At 34.5% G+C, this 20,325-nt stretch overlaps 1 protein-coding gene across 1 annotated transcript in view; it reads right to left on the bottom strand.

The window, feature by feature from the left end:
- LOC117176526 (dynein heavy chain 6, axonemal) overlaps positions 1 to 20,325 on the bottom strand; it is a 92,773-nt gene that overhangs the window by 46,435 nt on the left and 26,013 nt on the right. The window contains exons 21-35 of the mRNA XM_033366781.1: positions 14,935 to 15,125; positions 14,546 to 14,661; positions 14,095 to 14,240; positions 13,867 to 14,012; positions 13,655 to 13,787; positions 13,403 to 13,566; positions 13,214 to 13,266; positions 12,988 to 13,122; positions 12,670 to 12,855; positions 10,185 to 10,386; positions 7,657 to 7,838; positions 7,296 to 7,519; positions 6,982 to 7,193; positions 4,638 to 4,893; positions 4,338 to 4,529 (exon numbers count right to left, since the gene is read on the bottom strand). Coding sequence (XP_033222672.1) covers positions 4,338 to 4,529; positions 4,638 to 4,893; positions 6,982 to 7,193; positions 7,296 to 7,519; positions 7,657 to 7,838; positions 10,185 to 10,386; positions 12,670 to 12,855; positions 12,988 to 13,122; positions 13,214 to 13,266; positions 13,403 to 13,566; positions 13,655 to 13,787; positions 13,867 to 14,012; positions 14,095 to 14,240; positions 14,546 to 14,661; positions 14,935 to 15,125 — 2,538 coding nt within the window. The remainder of the gene's footprint in view (positions 1 to 4,337; positions 4,530 to 4,637; positions 4,894 to 6,981; positions 7,194 to 7,295; positions 7,520 to 7,656; positions 7,839 to 10,184; positions 10,387 to 12,669; positions 12,856 to 12,987; positions 13,123 to 13,213; positions 13,267 to 13,402; positions 13,567 to 13,654; positions 13,788 to 13,866; positions 14,013 to 14,094; positions 14,241 to 14,545; positions 14,662 to 14,934; positions 15,126 to 20,325) is intronic.

The raw sequence follows: 20,325 nt of genomic DNA, 5'->3' as shown, positions 1-20,325 counted from the left end.
GGGCAGTTTCTTAATCGCCTACGTGTCAGCTTTCATTTACACTAACTTTTATCACGATCAGTTCTCACCTTCGAAAAAATGCAGTGGGATCTCGGACTATCACCTCTTACCTTCACCTCTTAACCTTCCTTCCCAGTTTCCATCGCTATATCTAACTCCCCTCTTCACCCATATCACTCTTCTTTCCTCTCATCTCTTCCTCTATGTCAACACAAAAACCTAGCAGTTAAATAAAAGTACATCTCTGACCGATAGGTCAAGCTGGTAGTATGCTGCATCTTTGCAGACACATCTATCGATGATCAGGTTCTTCCGACATCCTGCTACGCTTTTCTTTGAGTCGCGTTGTTCACACATTTCTTGCCACACAGGTTCAATTGCGCGAACAATCTTATCATTTAGGATAACTGTGAATATCTCATACAGTGTGTTCAGACAAGTGATTGGCCTGTAATTCTTCGGGTCAGCTTAATTGCCTATTTTCGGCAGGAGTATTGTGCGCCTTTCCACCAACCACTCCGGAATTGGTTATTCCGACTTTAAATATGAGGTGAAAATACGGGCCAAATGCTGATGGATTGAAGGAAACACTTTCAACCAGAAGGTCTTGATACCATCTGGTCTCAGAGCGGAATAGTTCTTCATTCCTCTTAATACTTTTTTCACCTCCTCGGTAGTAATGGGTGGGCATTAGGGTGGTTGGAAAAGGCTTTTATTTTTTAGAAAGCAACGATACCGCTAATTTCATTCTAATTCCGAAAAGAGAAATTCCCTAATTTTTTATTTTTTTATTTTTCGATTTTAACAGGTGCCGGTTTTGACTTGAAGTTTCCCATGTAAAATGCATAGGGAAAAATCACTTTTTTGAGTTTTTGGAATAATTTTTTAGGGTTTGAAAAAATGTGGCAGGAAAGTATGGGGGCCTGTAGAGAATTGTTCAATGAAGAATTTCATGTATCATATATACGGGTTTGACACCCCTAACACACCCACACGAGTAACTGAAAACTACCCTGAAAAAAAATGTAAATTCTTCATGAAATCTACATTTTGAGCACGGTATTCTGGTCTTTTTTTTACTTAAAATTATTAATCTTGGTCTATGGAATATTTATTATCATTGGTTAATTCATTTTCAATGATTTAAACAAAAGGCATTTGTTTAAATAATTTCGTTTCGATTTTTAAAAATAAAAATTATTACTGTTGGTCTAGTGGAATATTTATCATTAATAATTAATAACTAATTAATAATTAATTTATCAGTAATATGTAAGTAATAATTTTTATTAGTTTTTTTTAAATCAAATTAATCAAACAATGTTGATAAATATTCCACTGAAGAAATATTAATAATTTCTAATAAAAAATTTATTTACAGAAATTCCATTTGTTTAAACAACTTAAACTTAATAAACTAATGTTCATAAATATTCCACTAGACCAATAGTAATAATTTTTAAGGAAAAAATGAAATTTCGAAAAAAAATGGCTTAAACGAATACCATTTGTTTAAATAATAAAACGTAAATTAACCAATGTTAATAAATATTCCACTAGAAAAATAGTAATAAGTTTTAGAGGGAAAAACGAATTTTCAGGAAAAAAAATTATTTAAACTAATTCCATTTGTTTAAATAATTTAAAATTTAACTAACCAATGATAATAAATATATCCACTAGACCAATATTAATAATTTTAAGAAAAAATACGAGAATACAGTGTACAAAAGGTCGATTTCATGACAAATTGACATTTTTTTTTTACGGGTAGTTTTCAGGTACTTGGTGCGGTGTGTTAAGGGTGTCCAACCCATATGACTCATAGATGAAATTCTTTGTTGGATAATTCTCTACAGACCCCCATACTTTCCCGTCACATTTTTTCAAACCCTAAAAAATTATTCTAAAAACTCAAAAAAGTGATTTTTCCCCATACATTTTACATGGGAAACTTCAAGTAAAAACCGGCACCTGTTAAAATGGAAAAATAAATAATTAGGGAATTTCTTTTTTCGGATTTGGAATAAAATGGGGGGATCGTTGCCTTCTAGCATGCAAAAAAATTTCCATGTATTTTTGGACCACGCTAGTGGGCATTCTTCATAAGGTGTTATGAGGGCATCACACTGCTCCTTGAAGCTATTTATGTTATCTGAGTCTTCGTCCAGTCAATGTTGCACGTCGTAGACTTCTCTCCAAAATACTTTGATCTCCTCTGGTTGGAGCGAGTGGCCGACAGTAACTGGAGGGTCTTGGAAGAGTCGAGATGGGTCAGAGAGAAACTGTTGATTTTATCTGACCCACCTCTCTTTCTCCGCTCTAGACTTCTCTTAGCGTCAGATAGTATCCGTATTCTCTCAACAATATGCTGCCTGAGGGTCAGCAGCTTTGACTTGTTAGGTGTGTGATAACGGGTGCGGAGTTCGCGCGCAAACTTTCAAACCTTGGCGGTAAAATTCTTGAAAGATGTGATGTAGTCAATCACACACTGAATGCGGGAGGCGTACTGTCTTGCCCAGCCTATCTTTATAGCAAGTTGATGCATTCGTCTCTTGGTCTTATGATCAACCGTTGGTTTTCTTTTACAGTTCGCATCGGCAAAAGCTATCGCTGCATTATACACACAATAATTGATAGTCCAGAGGTAGGATTCTTCGTAAAAATGTCCACGAAGCTCATCATCCATTTCAGTCAGCCGGCTTGTTCTGGCTGTTGTAGAGTAGGCTTAGCGCTTACATAGCCCCTTTTTTGCAGTACTTCGGCATTGTTTCGCAGATGTTGATGCTAAAAGTACGATAGCTCCGGATGTTTCTCGCACCACAGAGCATGCAGTCGTGCCATGTAACCCCGTTCAGGGGCCTCACTCGCATTTTAGTACTTTAGCAAGTCGCGATTTAATTGCTCCGTCCATCTAAAAAGGTCCCGAGATTCCGTATATCCATAGCATTTAATCCATCTTCATTGGCTCTCTCAGTTCTAGAGTGGTCGGCATTGTTGGCAGACTTATTGTCGGGAGCCCTGCACGCCCTGTTGTCTTGAACCGCATTTACTATAAATATGTTTGGTTTTGTCATTGTTTTTCCCACGAGAAGCTAGGGAAATGGGTTCGTCCATCCTTGTAGAGCCTCGCATGCAAGGATAAGGCTGCGTAAGAGGTCGTCCGATATCCCAGAGTCACCGTTCTAGGCACCTCACCCAAGTACCATTCAGCTTTCGGCATGCTTTTCACACCTCCGGTTGGGGGTTAATTCCTTCGGGACCACTCCTGGACAATTGTCCGCGACTGCCTATTCATTTTTGTAACCATATTCAGCAGACACCCTTGGTACAGGGACCCTCCATCCGTAACCCGAGGACGCGTTCGGTGGCTTTGTCATAGGCCCTTCGGTTTGATTCTAGAGGAATTAAAATCGAACCGAATGGTGCATCGGCCAATATATATATATATTTAATTATAAAAACATGAAAATGAATTGTCAGGGTAGCTGTGAATAAATTTTAATACAAAATTTAAAAAAAGGTATGGTAAATAACATTTGTTCTTAATTTTGTATCATGTGAATAATCAATCCCAAGCCGAAGTACAGAAATGAATGTAAAATACATTTGATATAATAGTGTTGAACATAAGGTAGAAAAGTTCACTTTTGCGTCAAAATCTAGTGTGAAGCACTAGATACGTGATGAACATTTTTCGTTCAATTTAAAGAAATTTATATGAGATTAAAAACAAATTAAAAATCTTATTGAACGTCCAATAATAAAATTAATGTGCAGAATTCCTGAAAATAAAATCAAGAATCCAACGATTCAATTTGGACCCGAGATTCAAAATTAATTTCGTTAGAGCCGAAAGAGCTTTAACAATAGAGAATTCACAATCACTAAATCACAATCGATTACAGTCGCATCGTGAACGACATGACGTGCATGAATTTTTTTAAAGCCTTTTTTATCGAGAGTAGTTGAAAAGCTCATCTCATTACTGTAGCTTGTTACAAATTCGGTAATGACCTATTACAGGGTGGAGTATGAATCCAAAGAAAGTTCCAAAGATTGAACGTTCCCCTTGTGAGTTCGGATTAAATCGAATTGATTGGGCTTAACAATTAGGTGTGGATCAATCCGAGTTTGGATTCATTCAGATTGAAATTTTATTTCGGGTAGATTCGGGTTAGATAGACTGTTTCGGTTTTTAGTTTAGATATAAATTTCAGAATTGTTCCAATTGGTTCGGACTGGCACGGATAGGATTCCTATCCGAAACTTTCACCAGAGATATTTATTGAAATTCCTATAAATGCTATCAAATTGTTCTGAGTTTCAATATGTACCTAAATATGGCTCTCAAGGAAGAGTCAGTAGGCGCTGGAATAACCAACATTCCAAAATGTCGAATAAACCTTGGTGTTAAAGGATTTCTTCCTCCGCCTGGAGGTGCACAGGCACAGCTCAATACCACATCTTCTATTGCTTTCCAGTAAAGTTTGTCCCTGTCATAAAGGCCTTCAAAATCCAAATATTGTCTGAAGAAGTTAAATTTTATAGTTTTTTTTAGAAATCCATATTTCATTTGATATATATTTTTTAAATCGTAGAATTAGTGTTCTATTCATTTAAAGTTAATCCTATACCGTAATAATTCGATCGGTGGTTGAGACCCATAAGTGTCTAATTTTGGCATGTTTACATCATCCACGAAAACGCAGACCCTCTTTCCAACAGGCGCGCCCAAAAGTGCTCGTTTCTTCTTCTCCAGTTTTAATTCCAGAATTTCCTGGGTTTGGCGACTATTTGTCTGAGCAGAATAGTTCATTATAACTGGAACCCAAAGTCCAGACTTTTGAAGTGTATGCAGAACCATTTTTGCTATTACAGATTTTCCAACACCTATATTGTTTTGAAACGAAATACTTTATAATAAAAATATGCAAATGGTATTATAAGTGAAAAAATTCACGTATTTTAAAATACGATAAAGGTCCCAACAGTTCTTTAGTTCAAATTTAGGTAAAAAATCAGTTGAAATTGAAGCCCCTTTATATTACTATCTATTATCTTCTTATTACTATTCTTCTTAAGTCATCACTTTCACTCCCCTATTCATTGATTTCTCTAATTTCTTCTACTTACCCTTCCCTGATTGCCCCCCCTCCAATTTCTCTATTTTTCCATCGCCTACTAGTATCTATCTCCTACTACCCCTACACTTATTTTCCCCCACACCCCTATTTTTCCTTTTATAAGTTCTCTTTCTCCCCTTCCCTTCTAATACTTCCCCTCATCTAATTTCCCCTACTTTCTATTTTCTCATATTTCCTCGCTTCCCCTACTATACTCCCCTCAATTTCTTTCCTAGGTAAAAGTACGACCGATCGACAGACGGGCAGACGAACGGTTAAATTCAACTGTTTTTTATTCTACTTGGTTAAAAGTTGAACTTCATTGTTGAAAATGATTTTTTTTCTTTCAAGATTTTTAATAATAGCAGTATTATAATATTTTTCTGAAGATTCAAAATATTATGTGAAAAATAGTCTTTTTGGATTGAAAATTGAACTATTTGGTTAAAATTTTCTTTTAAATTCACATTTTCTGGATGAATTCAACAGTTTTTTATTCAAAAATAAACTTTTATTTTTGGAAGGAGTTCATTTTTTGTTTTGTTTAAAATTTATGGTTTTAGTCCAAAATTAACATTTTTGTTGAAATTTTATATTTTTCCCTTGAAATATCGTTACATTTTGCTTTAATAACACTGCCCTGCAAATGTTTATTCATGTGTATGCCAATAAGATGGTACCTAGTATTTCTGAATGGATTTTTCGTGCTGAACATGAATCTGGAATCAAAAACTTCCCATCACGTCACGTTTTAGAGAAAATACACATTAAAAAAGGTGTTCAAAATGATACCAAAATCAATATCATTTTGATATACAACAAAAATTATACCGAATTCAAGAACATTTTGATCGGCTGGAGTGAATGATCGACTTTTTAGATCATAATGATCTGATTCGTGATCATGTATAAAGTCAAACCACGATGGCTGACGTTCTTAGGGTACTTTAGCTCATATGCTGACACCGGCGCCAAGAACTGGCGGCCATTTTGTTTAGCCTGATGAATGAACCAAAAAATAAGATGAATTTGATCTGAATCGACAGATCATTATGATCTCGAGAGTCAAATGATCATTGCAGCGAAATGCTCTGCAACAAAGTCGATCCTTTTTTTACTGTGTAGGGCTTTAAGCCCCTAAAAACAACGTTTTTAGCCATTTTTGAACAATTGAAGAGCTGAAACGCATACTCCCTTAGAGCGGGGGTATGTTTTTGTCTAAGGGTGGAGGAAGAAAATGAAACCAGAAAGGGTTTTAACATACTCACACCCACGCTCAGGCATAATAAAATGTGTAGTGCTTTTAAAGGTTTTAAGGGTTGCTGATTACGAATATGCAGTTAGGTTTTAAAAATAAAAAATAGCGGATCCAATATGGCGGATTATTTTTTCAATATTGATTATATTCGCTTGAAACTTGTTCGGCGGTTTTAAGGGTCGCTGATTACGAATATGCAGTTACATTTAAAAAATTCAAAATGGCGAATCCAATATGATGGAAATTTTTAGAAATTCAAACGGATGTAGTGAATTTTTTTACTCGAGGGATTTTGGGAAAGCTGACCCCTAAACAGAAACACACCCTTCGCTCTTAGGACGCATGCGATTAATTTGGCATTTGCCTCTTTTGAAAGGGCTTGTTTCACAGCCTTTAATTTCTGATAGAATTTTCAAAAATGGCTAAAAACGTGACATGATGGGAAGTTTTTGAACCTAGATTCGTGTTCAGCACAAAAAAAATGGTTTAATTTGTTTAATTTCAGAGGAAAAAAGGGAGAATTGGATAAAAACGGGAATAAACTGAATAATTATTAATTATTTCTGAATAAGAAAATCAGTTAATGAAATTACTGACCAGTTCCACCGGTGAAAAATACTGCTTTGTTGACGTTTATAAGTCTCTGCATCAGATAACCAAATCTTACAGTGTCGACAGTGGGTACCAGAATTTCAAAAAATGGCACATCTTTGTCATATGTAAACGAGGGCATAAGCTTTACCCATAATTCTAATCTTCGCGTTTTCACATTCATGTAGAGGTCCCATAAATCGCCAGTGGCAGGCAAACTAAAGAATTATGATCATTTCGCAGAATAAAAATATATCTTCTTTGATATTTACTAAAATTGTAGTAATAATTGTAAAAGCTGTAATAATTTTCAAATATACCGAGAAAGAGGATTTTCATGAAAAAGATCTTTTACAAATAACTCAAAAGCTTCTCGTGAGGTGTCAATCACATTGCCGCCAATCGCCCAAATGTATGAGAAGATAAATGATTGAGTAAGAAAACTTTTCACTTTTGTTATTTCAGCAGATTTGTCAATCACATTTGGTTCTAAAAGAATACTTTCCATCAGAGCACAGAGCATGTTTACTTTACCGATATCTACCTATGTAATCAAAATATAAATTCTTATTTAGAGTTAACTGAGTATAATAATAATTATAATATAATATAATAGGTTCATTGTTTTAAAAAATAATGACAATGAATTTAAAGGATTTCTATTATAAAATTAATTTCAACCTGAGATATAGCGTGGCTACAATTCTTTTTAAAAAACGAAAGTCCATCGTCTACATAAGTTTCAAAAAGTAGTAAAAGTTCTTCACGTAATGTTTCATTAAGAATATTTTCCGGGATTTTTTTCAGCCAGGATTTTACATAAGGCATCCATTTTAGGTCGGCTGGATCGAAATATACCATTCCTGTAAAAAAATAAAAAATAGTACACTTTTTTAATTTTGAGGTTAAGGATAAATGCTTTATGATAACGATAGAAACAAAATTTTAATAAATATTTGCGACTAATTCAACAATCTTTAAGTACACTGGTATCTGGATTTGTGCACTGTTACTAGCATAGCCCGCAGTGGCCTTCGACACAAATACAGGAACTCCGAACTTAAACAGGCAGGATTGCATGAATCATTTCTGTTGGATTTGGAAGTATGGCGCAACCTTATACAACTAACGCTCTGAGAGTGCAGCCCTAATGCTGTTGTCACAACTTCACTGAGCACTTCCTCCCCCTTGGTCCCGCGGCTCCCCGAATAGTCAAAAATTTCTGAGTTCAGAAATTCTAGGAACGCACAAATCCAGTTTACGGAAATCCAGGTTCCAGTGTAATAAGTTTTCTTGTAAATATATATGTAAATGTAAAAAATATTCTAAAAGATATTTTAAATAAATTTTAAAAAAGCGAAAGCATGTGGATAAAGTTTGGTCGTTCATAAACTACGTTTTAAATCTGAGGGGGAGGGTCGCAACAAAAACTGCAATTGGGAAAAGGGTAAAGTTACAAACTTAGATAACGTTTAGTAAGTTTCTTCATGATAAAATCGAACAAAGTACCCGCATCCCGTGCAGAAATCGCCCGATTTCAAACTTAATACCGATCTGGCCATAGTGTAGTCCATACCTGGGCCCGACCGGGCCAGACCGATTTCCTACTGAAACGCCATCTCTATGCGCTCGCAGAACTAGTGCTGCTTGATGTTTTCTGATAGTGCAGTGAAATTTGTATACATACTTCTCGTTTATAATATTCTATCAATGATTAAAAATGCATAATGCGAGTAAGCCAAGTGTTCGGAGGCACCAAACACCAGCCAGTATACCTCGAAACCTGCGCGAGGAAGATGAGAGTAAGTAATTACACTCTGCGGGCTCATTGAAACCTAACCTCTAATACATAAATAATTAATTAAATATTTTTTGGTAAAATTAGTATATTTAACATTAGATGAGTCAAATATTATTATGTGATGAAATTTATCAAGTTCTTTTGTTTTCAATTATTATTTAAGAACTCAAAGTTTTTCGATTTAATGTAGATTTAGAATGATCAAATCTATTGACAAGAAATGGATTGCAGCATGCACAAAATTGTAATGTTTTTAGATTATGAGAATAAAATATATGATACAATCGATTCTGTTATTGAAACTTTGATTCTGTATTAATATTACATTCATTACAGGCATACATTACGGACAAATGTTCATAACATGAATTTCAGAATCAAGTAGTACAATCAAAATGCAAAATTTCAATTGTGTAGGGATTCCAACAAGAGCTAGTTACTTCACCGCGCATGTGTCGCATTCGGCACCTAATTTGTTTTGCGCGAAGTTTAAAATGCTAAACAAAGTTATTTTTCTTTTTTATTATAAATAATGACATTTCAACTTATAAAAATGTCCATTAGGTCGAAATTAATAATTAATATTAAAAACTAATTAAATGTATATTCTGTTAATAATATTTAAAATAACCAGAAATATTTAATTCAAAACTTTTCATCTTTGTTTAAAAGTTGTTTGGTCTATATTGCTTCTTAACAAACTTGAAAAAATAAAACGATAGAATAAATGATAGCTTAATTTTTCGGCGAAAGTATTATATACAACCACCTTGTCGAATTTCTCAAGAAGTAATGCAATTGACAGAAAATTGAACTTCTTTACAGTAAAATGTTAATAAATCGTAAATCATAGGTTATTTCCCGCTGATTTTCTTTGGAAGAATTCGAAAATATCAAGTTGTAGCGAATCTTTTTGCGAAAAAAGTTTCTCTAATTTGTTAAGAAGTTTTATAGATCAAATATAAAGTATAATTAAATTTTGTAGTCTGAAACCTCTTCTTTTCGTGCATGTCGTACTTTAAGTTTTAATTAAAATAACTTAATTGGAAATTCAAAATATTAAGGTGGCCTTCGAAAGGAGAGAACCATTCGATAGTTTCGAGTTTACTTATATCAAATCTCCATTCGTGAAATTCACGAATGGATTATATTAAGACTGATCGTGTACTGATCGGGCACCGCTGGGGCACCGATCGGATGTCCCGATCTGGGCGTGTGTTTCATCCGCGACCAGGCCCCTACCTGCCTCGGCGAAAGCCGAACGAAAACCAAAGCTATATTAATAACAGCAAACTCGAGGATTGCCATGAGGGGGGGGGGGGGGGGGGGGTTTACCTATATATCAGAAACATGGTGCGTTCTGTGAGACCGCACGACCATTCTTAAAGGTTAAGTTAATAATTATTACCACATCTGCTGACAGTGGCTGGGGAAGCTTGGGAAAGATCCATCACTTCGAAAAGCATGTGAACATAAGGTGTAAATTTAATTCTCTCAGAATTTGCTAAACACAGCATCTTGTTATCATCGAGAACAGTGTTCATATTTTCTATCCAGATAGCATCGACAGGACCATCACAAACGACCCATTGGTGCTCTTCTGTCATAAACTATTCAGAAAAATTTTAATTCATCTTTTTTTTAAATATTGTTTATGAAGAAGTGTAATCAATAAAAGGGTGTCTACTGAAATCCTCGAAAAAATTCCCAAGAAATTCCTGGTTTTTTATAAGTATCTGTAGATTATTCAAGGTATAATGTTGTACATTACGGAGCTATTCAAGTATTGTTAGATTTTATAAAGTAATAGAATCAAAACATGTATACTAGTTTATCGCTAGTTTATTATAAATACTGTTTTTTTGTATTTGTGAAAGTAATTTTATAAAAGGACACAGCTGTTTTCCCTCATCAGATCTTAAAACAGTTAAAAAAATAGATTCCCTTTGTCTTTCCAAATATGAGAGTTCCTTCACCTGTAAATGGATCTTTAAATTTTGTAATTATATGCAGAAATTAGTAAATGTTGTAGTAAAAAATAAATTTGTTTAGTGAAGACGGAACAGCAAAAATTTTATTTTTTACTAGAAGATATACTAATTTCACCATATAATTTTTAAATTTCAAGGTGCATTTACAGGTCATGGAACTCACACATTTGAAAAGTCACAGGGAATCTATTTTTTAAAACTGTTTTAAGATCTAATGTGGGAAACCAGCCGTGTTTCCGAAATGTAATCATTACGATTTTTAAATAAATAATTTTTTTTCCATTAGTGTGGAATATGTCGAAATCATTAGGTTCTGCTTATTTGATTTATAAATTAAAATTTTCTCTGATGTAAACAAAAAAAAAATCTTTTTCTTTTTAAAAATTGAAGTTTCTAGAGATTTAAATAATATTTTTAATTTAGACAGCTTGGACAAATTATTACAGGATATTCTTAAATACAGTGAAACTCTTCTATAGCGCCAATTTCGGGGCTGGCGGTGGGTGGCAACTAACTCATTATAGCCTGCTCCGCTTTTGTTTGCTCACGCCTGACTGCTCACCTGAGTGACAGCCGCAGATCCCACGCACCCCGTGCAGCACTTGTCACACCTACATGCGGCGCGGCGTCAATTCTCAGAAAGGCGATAGAAGGGAGGGCTATTGAAGATTTTCACTGTATATCAATTATCACCCTCAAATAAATAAATAAATAAATTATACTAAAAACACAATACAAAATTTCTTGACTTTGTTTACAAAACGGTGAATTCTTATCCAAAAAAATGAACAATCCCGAATTGTTATTCGTTCTGAAAATTCACCGTTTCACCGTTTAATTATTTCTTAAAATGCCTAGTTCTAGCTCATAATTTATTCTCTGTTCCAATTTAAAATTTTAGTTCCTTTAAAATATCGCCTGAAATATTTAACATCAGTTGAAATTGTTGGAAATTTGTTTAGTTCTCTAAGATCCCGTGAAATGTTTAGAAAGCATAAAGAAAACCTAGAAATCCGGTGTCATCCTGGGACTTTCTTTTAATCTTCTAAACATTTTTTATAACTGAAATCCCACGAATAGCGTTCAATTTCTACATAGTCCCTACAAATATTTTGAAATCCTGTGACAGGGTGTTTAATCAAATGGTGACAAAAATTTCCTAGCAATTCCAAGATTTTTCCAGGTACAATTTTTCGAAGTTCAAGTATTGTATTACGATTTTCAAAGTCATTCTGACTCTGACCACTTAAATTCAATTTTTTCCATTTTTTTCATAACTAAGTGTAAACCTACACTGCAAATTTTTTGGGCGAGCTGCTCGCCCACGCGGTGTAGCTGGAACACCAAATGCGTCGCGCGCTGCACGCCTGCAACTTGGAACATATTCTTTCTCATATTGGGAACGCTGTGTTCCCACATTGGAACAGCTGTAGTCCCAACAGTATTGGTACAGTAACACTCCCTTTAGGCGGGAGCACGGAATCCTCACGCCGAGTTTCGTGCGGAGTTATACATATAGTTTATACTCGTGGGGCCATTTCATTCTCTTTAGTGGAACTGCTGCGTTCCCAACACACGGGAAAGGATCTGCTCGCACGTTTGGTATTATAGCTTATTTAAATGTGATCTGGCCACTGAACCAAGGGTCGTGGTGGCGCTGCGTTGCCACTAAGAAGACAGCTGCTTGCTCAAAAAATTTCCAGTGTAGTAATATATATTCATCTTTGAAAATTAAAAACCATATTTATTTAATTGATTATCACAATTATTGAAACAAATTCAAGCACGCTCGAAAAATTTCCTGACATTTCTAGGTATTGAACATTTTTCAGATGAGTAGACACCCTAAATATGATAAATTCATAAATAAAAATAAATATATGTAAATTTTGTCATTCTCACAGAGCAAGCATGACGAATAATTGCACCAATTAATCCATCGTGCCACTCGTTGCTCATAGGATCGACTGCGCCATATAATTCTCCTATTGTCACTGCTTTTGGATTTAGCACATACATGTTCACTTTTTGGTAGTATGGCTTTGGAATTTTCATCTCATGAAGTTTTGTGTAAGTATCTCGTAATGTCTGTTTCATTATTATTGATATTCAGTTAAATTTAATAAATTGATTATTAAACATGTAGTTCGTAACATAACCCAAAATATTAATTTTTGTGCTCCATTAGCAATCATCAGTTAAATTAAGTTATTAATTTACTTGAAGAACTGTTGTTTTACCCGATCCAGTAGGACCCACTAACATAACACCATGTCTAACTAACATAGTTTCATGCAATTGAATACATTTTATTACGGAACATGCTTCTGATTGAAAACCTGCAGCTTTCAATATCTGAAAAATACAACATTTATTTGAATCCTTATAAGTTTAAATAAAAAATTTTGTATTGCAAAAAAAAAGGACTTTTTTGTCTGTTTTAAACCTGTTCCGCAGTTTCTTGTAGAACGCCGTAATCCTCATCCGGAATTTCAACACCTAATAGAAACAAAACAGGTGCACAATTTCATTAGTGCACTAAGGTTAAACATTAAAATTTTTATTTAAAAACTATGGTAATTAATATTTATAGTTGTGTAAAATAAATGTATTATTTCAATTTTTTGTCAAATACCCGGAAACAGATCTCCTAGTATTCCTAAAAATAATTCAGCATCATCAGATAAGAATTTCGGGACATTACTGTCTCTTAAAGCTCTGATCAAAACGGCGTCTTCCAATTTTTCAGGATTATCACGTTTCAGACTTCCTGCCATAACTAATACACTTTTTACAGCTCTAAACAGTAAAATATTTTTAACTATAGTGAATAAAAACAAATTAAAATTGCGACCTTAGAAAGTGCACATTTTTCCGAATAGTATACCTCATCCCAAAATCATAATGATCTTGCTGAGAAAGTTGTTCGCTACATAATGTATACATTAATGTCATTTTTGTGGATAGTGGTTTAGATGATTCAAACCCTTCTGAATATAATGTCACTTCAGCGATAAGTTCTAAAGAAAATAGTTTTTAGCATTGTCATTTAGAAATTAATTACGTTTTATCCAATAATTTTAATTAAAATTTTTTTACTGTAATCAGGAACCATCATAGAAAATGGTCGGAACAGTGACTTTAGATTATCAGGTAATTCAGTACGACCAGCATAACCAGGATTCATGGTAACAAAAGTAGCACACGACATTACCAATTGGATCATACGACCTTCAAACATAAATCTACAAAACAATAGAAAAACTATAGAACTTAGTACCTGTTGAAAAGTATGGAAAAATATTTTTTAATATAGACAAATTTTACTCTTTTGCCCGAACAATTTTGGCATTTCTGATAGTGATTAATTGCTGAGCAATGACTGATAAAACCTCTATGTCAATTCGATTAAATTCATCAAAGCAACACCAAGCACCGGAAGTAGCCAAGCCAGAAAAAAATCTTCCCATCATCTATACACAAAGTTGAAAGTTATTTTATTTTAAGACATAATTTTACAGGGCTGCTACAAAATCCCAATTCCAAAATCTGATGATATTTTACGTGGTGGGAAGGGGAATTCAAAATTTCAGAAAAACGACTTATGCAATTGGTAGGTGATCCCTAAACTTCAACTCAAGGTTATCGAAAATTCCCAAAATCTTTTGTTTCCCTAACATTCCTGACTTTCCCTGACCGGTTTTAAATACCCTGAATATCTGGAATTCCCTGACCTGTAGCTACCCTGTTTTAGAAAACGATTGTTTAAAAATCTTACTCTGTAATCTAGACCTTCTGAACAATTGAAAACTACACACTGTACTGCTAAGGCTTTTGCAAGATCTTTAGTCGTTTCAGTTTTTCCAGTTCCAGCAGGACCTGCTGGAGCTCCACCTATTATATTTAGTATTACTAGGTAAGCAGACGGAATTTTGGATACAGATTTCTGTCAAGGATATTTACGAAATCAAAAAATTTCAACGGTTCGTGTCCATAGTACATTGGTTTGAGTTTATACGGTTTATATATCGTGAAATGGATTTTACAATATGAATTCAAACTGATTTAACACAGAAATGAACCTTCAAAAACTGTCGATGTCCGAAAATTTCAAGTTTCAAGTAATAGTAATTGTAAAAAAATGAATGAACCATAAATAATGTATACCCAAATCCAATTGAAGAGCGCCCATGAGACACAAGTAGCATCTATCAGTTAATGGAGTTATTACTAATCTCCTCTGAGCACCAAGGTATTCGTAACCATAAAGATATTCTGCATTACTCATCCTCGCTAAACAATTGTCTATCTCTTCGTCCCAGTAATAACGCAAATTTTTCATCCAATCAAAGCTTGTGCTGGTTAATAATTATTAAGATTCAAAAATCATTACAAAATTATTCCAACCATATGCAATATGTAAATAAAAATCGAGGCGTTAGCCAATACGGAATTCAGATGTACACCTCTTCTTCAAATTATTTGATTTGTTTGAAATTATTTTAAATTCCATTGAATTTTCGTGAGCTATCTTGTATTACATTGCATTATTTAAATGATTGAAATTCCTTTACATTTCTTTAAAGTCCTTTGAATTCTTTTGCATTTTTTTAATTTTCCTAGAATCCTTTACAATTGTTTAAATACTTGAATTCAGGTGCACATCAAAATATTGCGAGTAGTTAATCCTTCGCTATAAAGTGGAAGAATTCAAAATACATGAAAATTCCACGTATTTAAAGTCGGGTCTGAGACACCGTCGTGATCGGACGTGTTTAAGTTTCGCTCCTTCTCGCGAGTGTTTACGTTTGGGTGTTAGGTCAAGTATTTATGTGCGCGGTGTCTGCGATTTTCAAATTCCTTAAAACAGCAGAGTCGGCGTGATATTCTTACGGCTTTTTAAAACCAACACTTTAGAGAACAGCGGGTGCTTCTAGTTCAGAAGCACTTGCATCATAATGCTCTCTCTTCCTCAAAGTTCCTCTCAACCCCAATCAAAACAAATGAAATATCCCTATTCTCACGTTGCACAACAAGTTCAAGTACCAACGAAAGAACAAACTATCGTAATCAACGCTTCGGAAGGTGTCTCTATCCATGAGTATACAATCGCTATTGGTAAACTAACTGATCCTGCAAACATTCGCTTTGTATCACGTATTTCTCACACTAGAATCTGCTTATACATGAATAGCAAGGTACTCGCTGACAGACTTACTGAAGGTAGAAAGAAGGTTATTATCGGCTCTCATTTACTGGAAATTCGACCTTTAATTTCTAAAGCCGAACGAATTATTATTTCAAACGCTTGTCCCATCATTCCTAATGAAAGAATCATCGATGAGCTTGCAAAGGTAAATGTCACTCCATGTTCGCAAGTAACATACATTCGCGCTGGTATCAACGACCCTGGCTTCTCGCATATTCTAAGCTTCCGACGCCAACTGTATATCAATCTAGATGATATTGAGAAACTCCCTCCTTCAATTCCTATCGATCTCGACAACACAACGTATTATATCTATCTTTCAGCAGACAAATTGTCATGCTTTCTGTGCCGCGAAGATGGTCACCTGGCTAAGCACTGTAAAAACGTCTCTATAAATACTCAGGTCAGTGTTGTGAATTCCTTGAACGTGGATAACGATATCTTAATCAGCAGCATGGACACCGCTTCAGTTGCACAAGTTACAGTATCTCCTTAGCTTAGCAAGCTTACGACTGAAGCCGAAAAGATAAGTGAAAGCGCTTTTCCCCATTTGCCGAATAATAAACGCATACTCACGTCAAATACCATTTCTACAAAAAGCTCTTCTACTGCTGAAGTTGGCAAAATTAACGCTACCGTCGTAAAAGCCAAAGTAAAAGATACACAAAATAGCAAGAAGCTCAAACTCTCCAACAGAAGAATAGTAAATAACGAAGAAGTCGAGCTACAATTAAATACAGCGAAAGAACATGTAACTAGTGCTAATAATTATCCTCTGTACTACACTCAACTTACAGATTTTCTGGTTAACGCGTTTGGCAAATCAGATATTCCCTCCACAGCTAAACAATACACTTCAGACACTGACTCTTTTATAAAAATTCTTGAACAAGTGAATATTCATTTAAGTGACGAAAACCTGATATCGAAAGCCATATTATAGAACACCCAGAGTGAACAGAGCATAGACGACTACAAAGACAGTGATTTGTAAATAACATTTATAATGAATCATGAAGCAAATAAAAGCTTAAAAATTCATTACTGGAACTGCAGAAGTTTTCAAAAAAATTCGACCTGAAACTGAAAAATTTTCAGCTGAGTTAGACATTCTCATTTGTGTAGAGACCTAGCTAACTCCTGAGTCACAAGTACACATTGAAATAGACAGCTTGGAATTTCCTTGCGATTCCGTTGAACGTTGCGGTATTCATTTAAATAATGTTAATCCTTGCTTAGATCTAATTGCATGTTATAGAACCCCCGGCTTCGTTTTAAATCAAATTGAGTGGGATAAAATCATAAATAATATTGTTCATGATAGGTGCTGCTTACTCTTGGGAGACTTTAACGCTCATAATAACCCAATGGGCACCAAATTTGGCGACGTCTGTACGACATCGTTACCACATCTTTACGACAACTTTACAACATCCTATGTCCATATCGTTAAGGTGCCTTTACGATATCGTAAATGAGTCGTATGATCTGACGATTTCTTTACGATATCGCAAAGACACCGAAACGACATGGACATAGAATGTCCTAAAGTTGTCGTAAAGATGTCGTAGCTATGTGGTAAAGACCTCGCCAAATTTTGTATCCACTGGGAAAAATTGGAATTGTGGAACTACAGATTCTAACGGACAAATATTAGAAAACTCACTTTCCACTCATGGCGATGTTTTCATTCATAATGTTGACTCTTACTCCCATATAGATACTTATAGAAATTTAAAATCAAACATTGATCTTATTATTTCTTCAACAAATATTGCCGATAAAATTAATGTTAATGTTTCAAACGAAACCCGGGGTTCCGATCAATACCCGATCTTTATTAATGTAGTAGTATACAGGCATTTATATAGTAAAAAGTCCTTCAAAATAAAATCTGTTAGGACAAACTGGTTAATTTTCAAAGAGAAACTGGAAGATCAATACAAGAATTTTCTGTGTCACGACTATGATTCTCTAAATCCTGCCGAACAGTATGATTTTCTATGCGCACCGTTTCTGAAGCTCTAAAAGAATCGACACCTAGAAAGACCGCTTCGAGCAAAACTTACAAATATTGCAACCCCGTTCCTTGGTGGGACGCTGAGTGCGACAAACTAAAACGTTGAGATGGGCGGCATGGAAAAAGTGGAGATGCGGAAATATTCTTAAGATTTAATCTTGTACAAAAAATATGCTGCTCTAGCTAAAAGAACTTTTAAAGCAAAGAAAAAGAGTGCTTTCGTCAATTTTCTGAATCTATACACTTTCGTACTAACCCTTCTTATGTATGGAATATATGTAAAATTTTCAAGAATAAATGGATCAAACATAACCCTACTCATTCATCCCAAAATTTGCAATCATGTATTGACTTAAATTTATCCACAGACAAGACTAGTTCTCCGATTATTCTCAGCTGTCAAATCTACGATTTTTTAGAGAAACACTTTTTCTTCGTTGAATTTAATGTAGCGCTTAACTCGAAAAATGCTAGCTCAGCCCCTGGTATGGATGAGATTGATTTTGAAATCCTAAGTGAGCTCCCAATCAAGTTTAAATTGCTTCTTTTGGATATCCTCAACTTAATGTACGAAAATAACTGTTTTTTAACTGCGTGGAAAAAAACTTATGTTCGTCTTATCCCTAAAAGTGATGGCAATTAATTTCGACCAATCTCTTTAACAACATGTACATGTAAACTATTTGAGACAATGATTAAAAATAGAATGCAATGGTGGGCAGAGACAAATAATTTGATCCCTGAAAGCCAATACGATTTTAGGAAAGGTCACTCTTGCGCGGATAACTTTACTAATTTAACTATTAAAGTTAAAGAAGCTTTCTGTACAAAAAAAAAAACAAGTTCTAGCTGCCTTTATTGACGTACACGGTGTTTTTTCGAATGTGCAAATCGAGAAACTATTAAACATTCTTGCTGCCGTAGGATGCCCTGAACGTTTATTACATTTCATCAACTTTATTATTTTTGAAACACAAGCATTTACGGAATCTCTAGGTGATCAACCTCAGATAATGTATAAGGGCGTGCCTCAAGGTGTAGTTTTAAGTCCTCTTCTCTACCGGTAAGGTAGAAATTGAAATCGGTAATCACTTTACTAAATCTAGCGAATTTACTCGCTTTCTGGGAGTTTTTTAAAATTATAAATTAGATTTCTATCGTCAAGTTAAAGAGGTACATAAAAGATGCTTCAGAGCTCTTAATTTTATAAGATTTCTTTGTGGTGCTAGGTGGGGTGCAGACCCTACGACTTTAATCGCTTGGTTTTCGGATTAGCGCCCCAAAAAACATATTGTTAGCTGAATCAAAACTGTTTCTAACAGCTTGTGTAATAAAGAAATGAACCCTTCTGCTTCTGTCTACACTGCTGAATCCATAGATTTGAATGAAAAGCTTACGGTAGCTCTTAAATACAAAAACCGGAATGTATGTTTTTTTTTGACTCACTGAGCGCAATACTTTCACTTCAGAACGTCAATTTGAACATTAGAGTGAATCCGTTCATACTCTAAATTAAAGAAAAATTTCTCAATTTTTATGGAAACAAAATTCACAGCTCCTTCCTAAAAATTTATTGGATTCCTGCTCATAAAGATATTCGGGGCAACGAGTTAGCAGATCAGCTAGCGAAAAATGCGACTAGCTTCGATCAAATCGACCCGAAGCTTTGCCCATTTACAGATTTATATGAAAAATTCAAGTCCGAGTGTAAACTGCAAACCAATGAGATTCTCATTAGCTAAGGCAATTTAACTGGTAAAATCTACTTCGTGGCATACATTAACAATGGAAAATCTGCCTGGTTTGCTGGAAAAACTTGAATCGTAAATTTATCAGCACCATTTCAAGAATAAGAGCAAATCATTATAATCTGGCGGCTTCGTTAGCCAGAATTAAAATAGTTTCCAGCTCAATGTGTAAATATAAAACTGGGGATGAAGACATTAACCATGTCCCTGACATATTATACTTATGATGAGTATACTTATACTTATGAGTATGAATATAAATATCAGTATATATAAGTAAATATAAGTATAATATAAGTATAATATCCGTTGTTAGAATAGATCCCTTACGTTTTACTGCCTCTCTTTGGTCTACAGTACCAAATTCGAGACGATATATTATGAGTATACTTATATTATGATGAAGACATTAACCATTAACCATCATACAATGCCCCTTGTATGATGTTCACAGAGCTATACTTGTAAAAAATTTACGAAAATTTAACCTCTTCCTACCACTTAATACAAAATCAATCGTTTCAAAGCCAGAAATCGATGTATGTTTAAATATTTTGTCTTTCTTAGAAGCTTGCGGAATG

The sequence above is a fragment of the Belonocnema kinseyi genome, chromosome 7, assembly GCF_010883055.1.
Source record: "Belonocnema kinseyi isolate 2016_QV_RU_SX_M_011 chromosome 7, B_treatae_v1, whole genome shotgun sequence".
Lineage (NCBI taxonomy): Eukaryota > Metazoa > Arthropoda > Insecta > Hymenoptera > Cynipidae > Belonocnema > Belonocnema kinseyi.
Note: the sequence above shows the minus strand (reverse complement) of the source record. Positions and strands in the feature narration are given on the sequence as shown.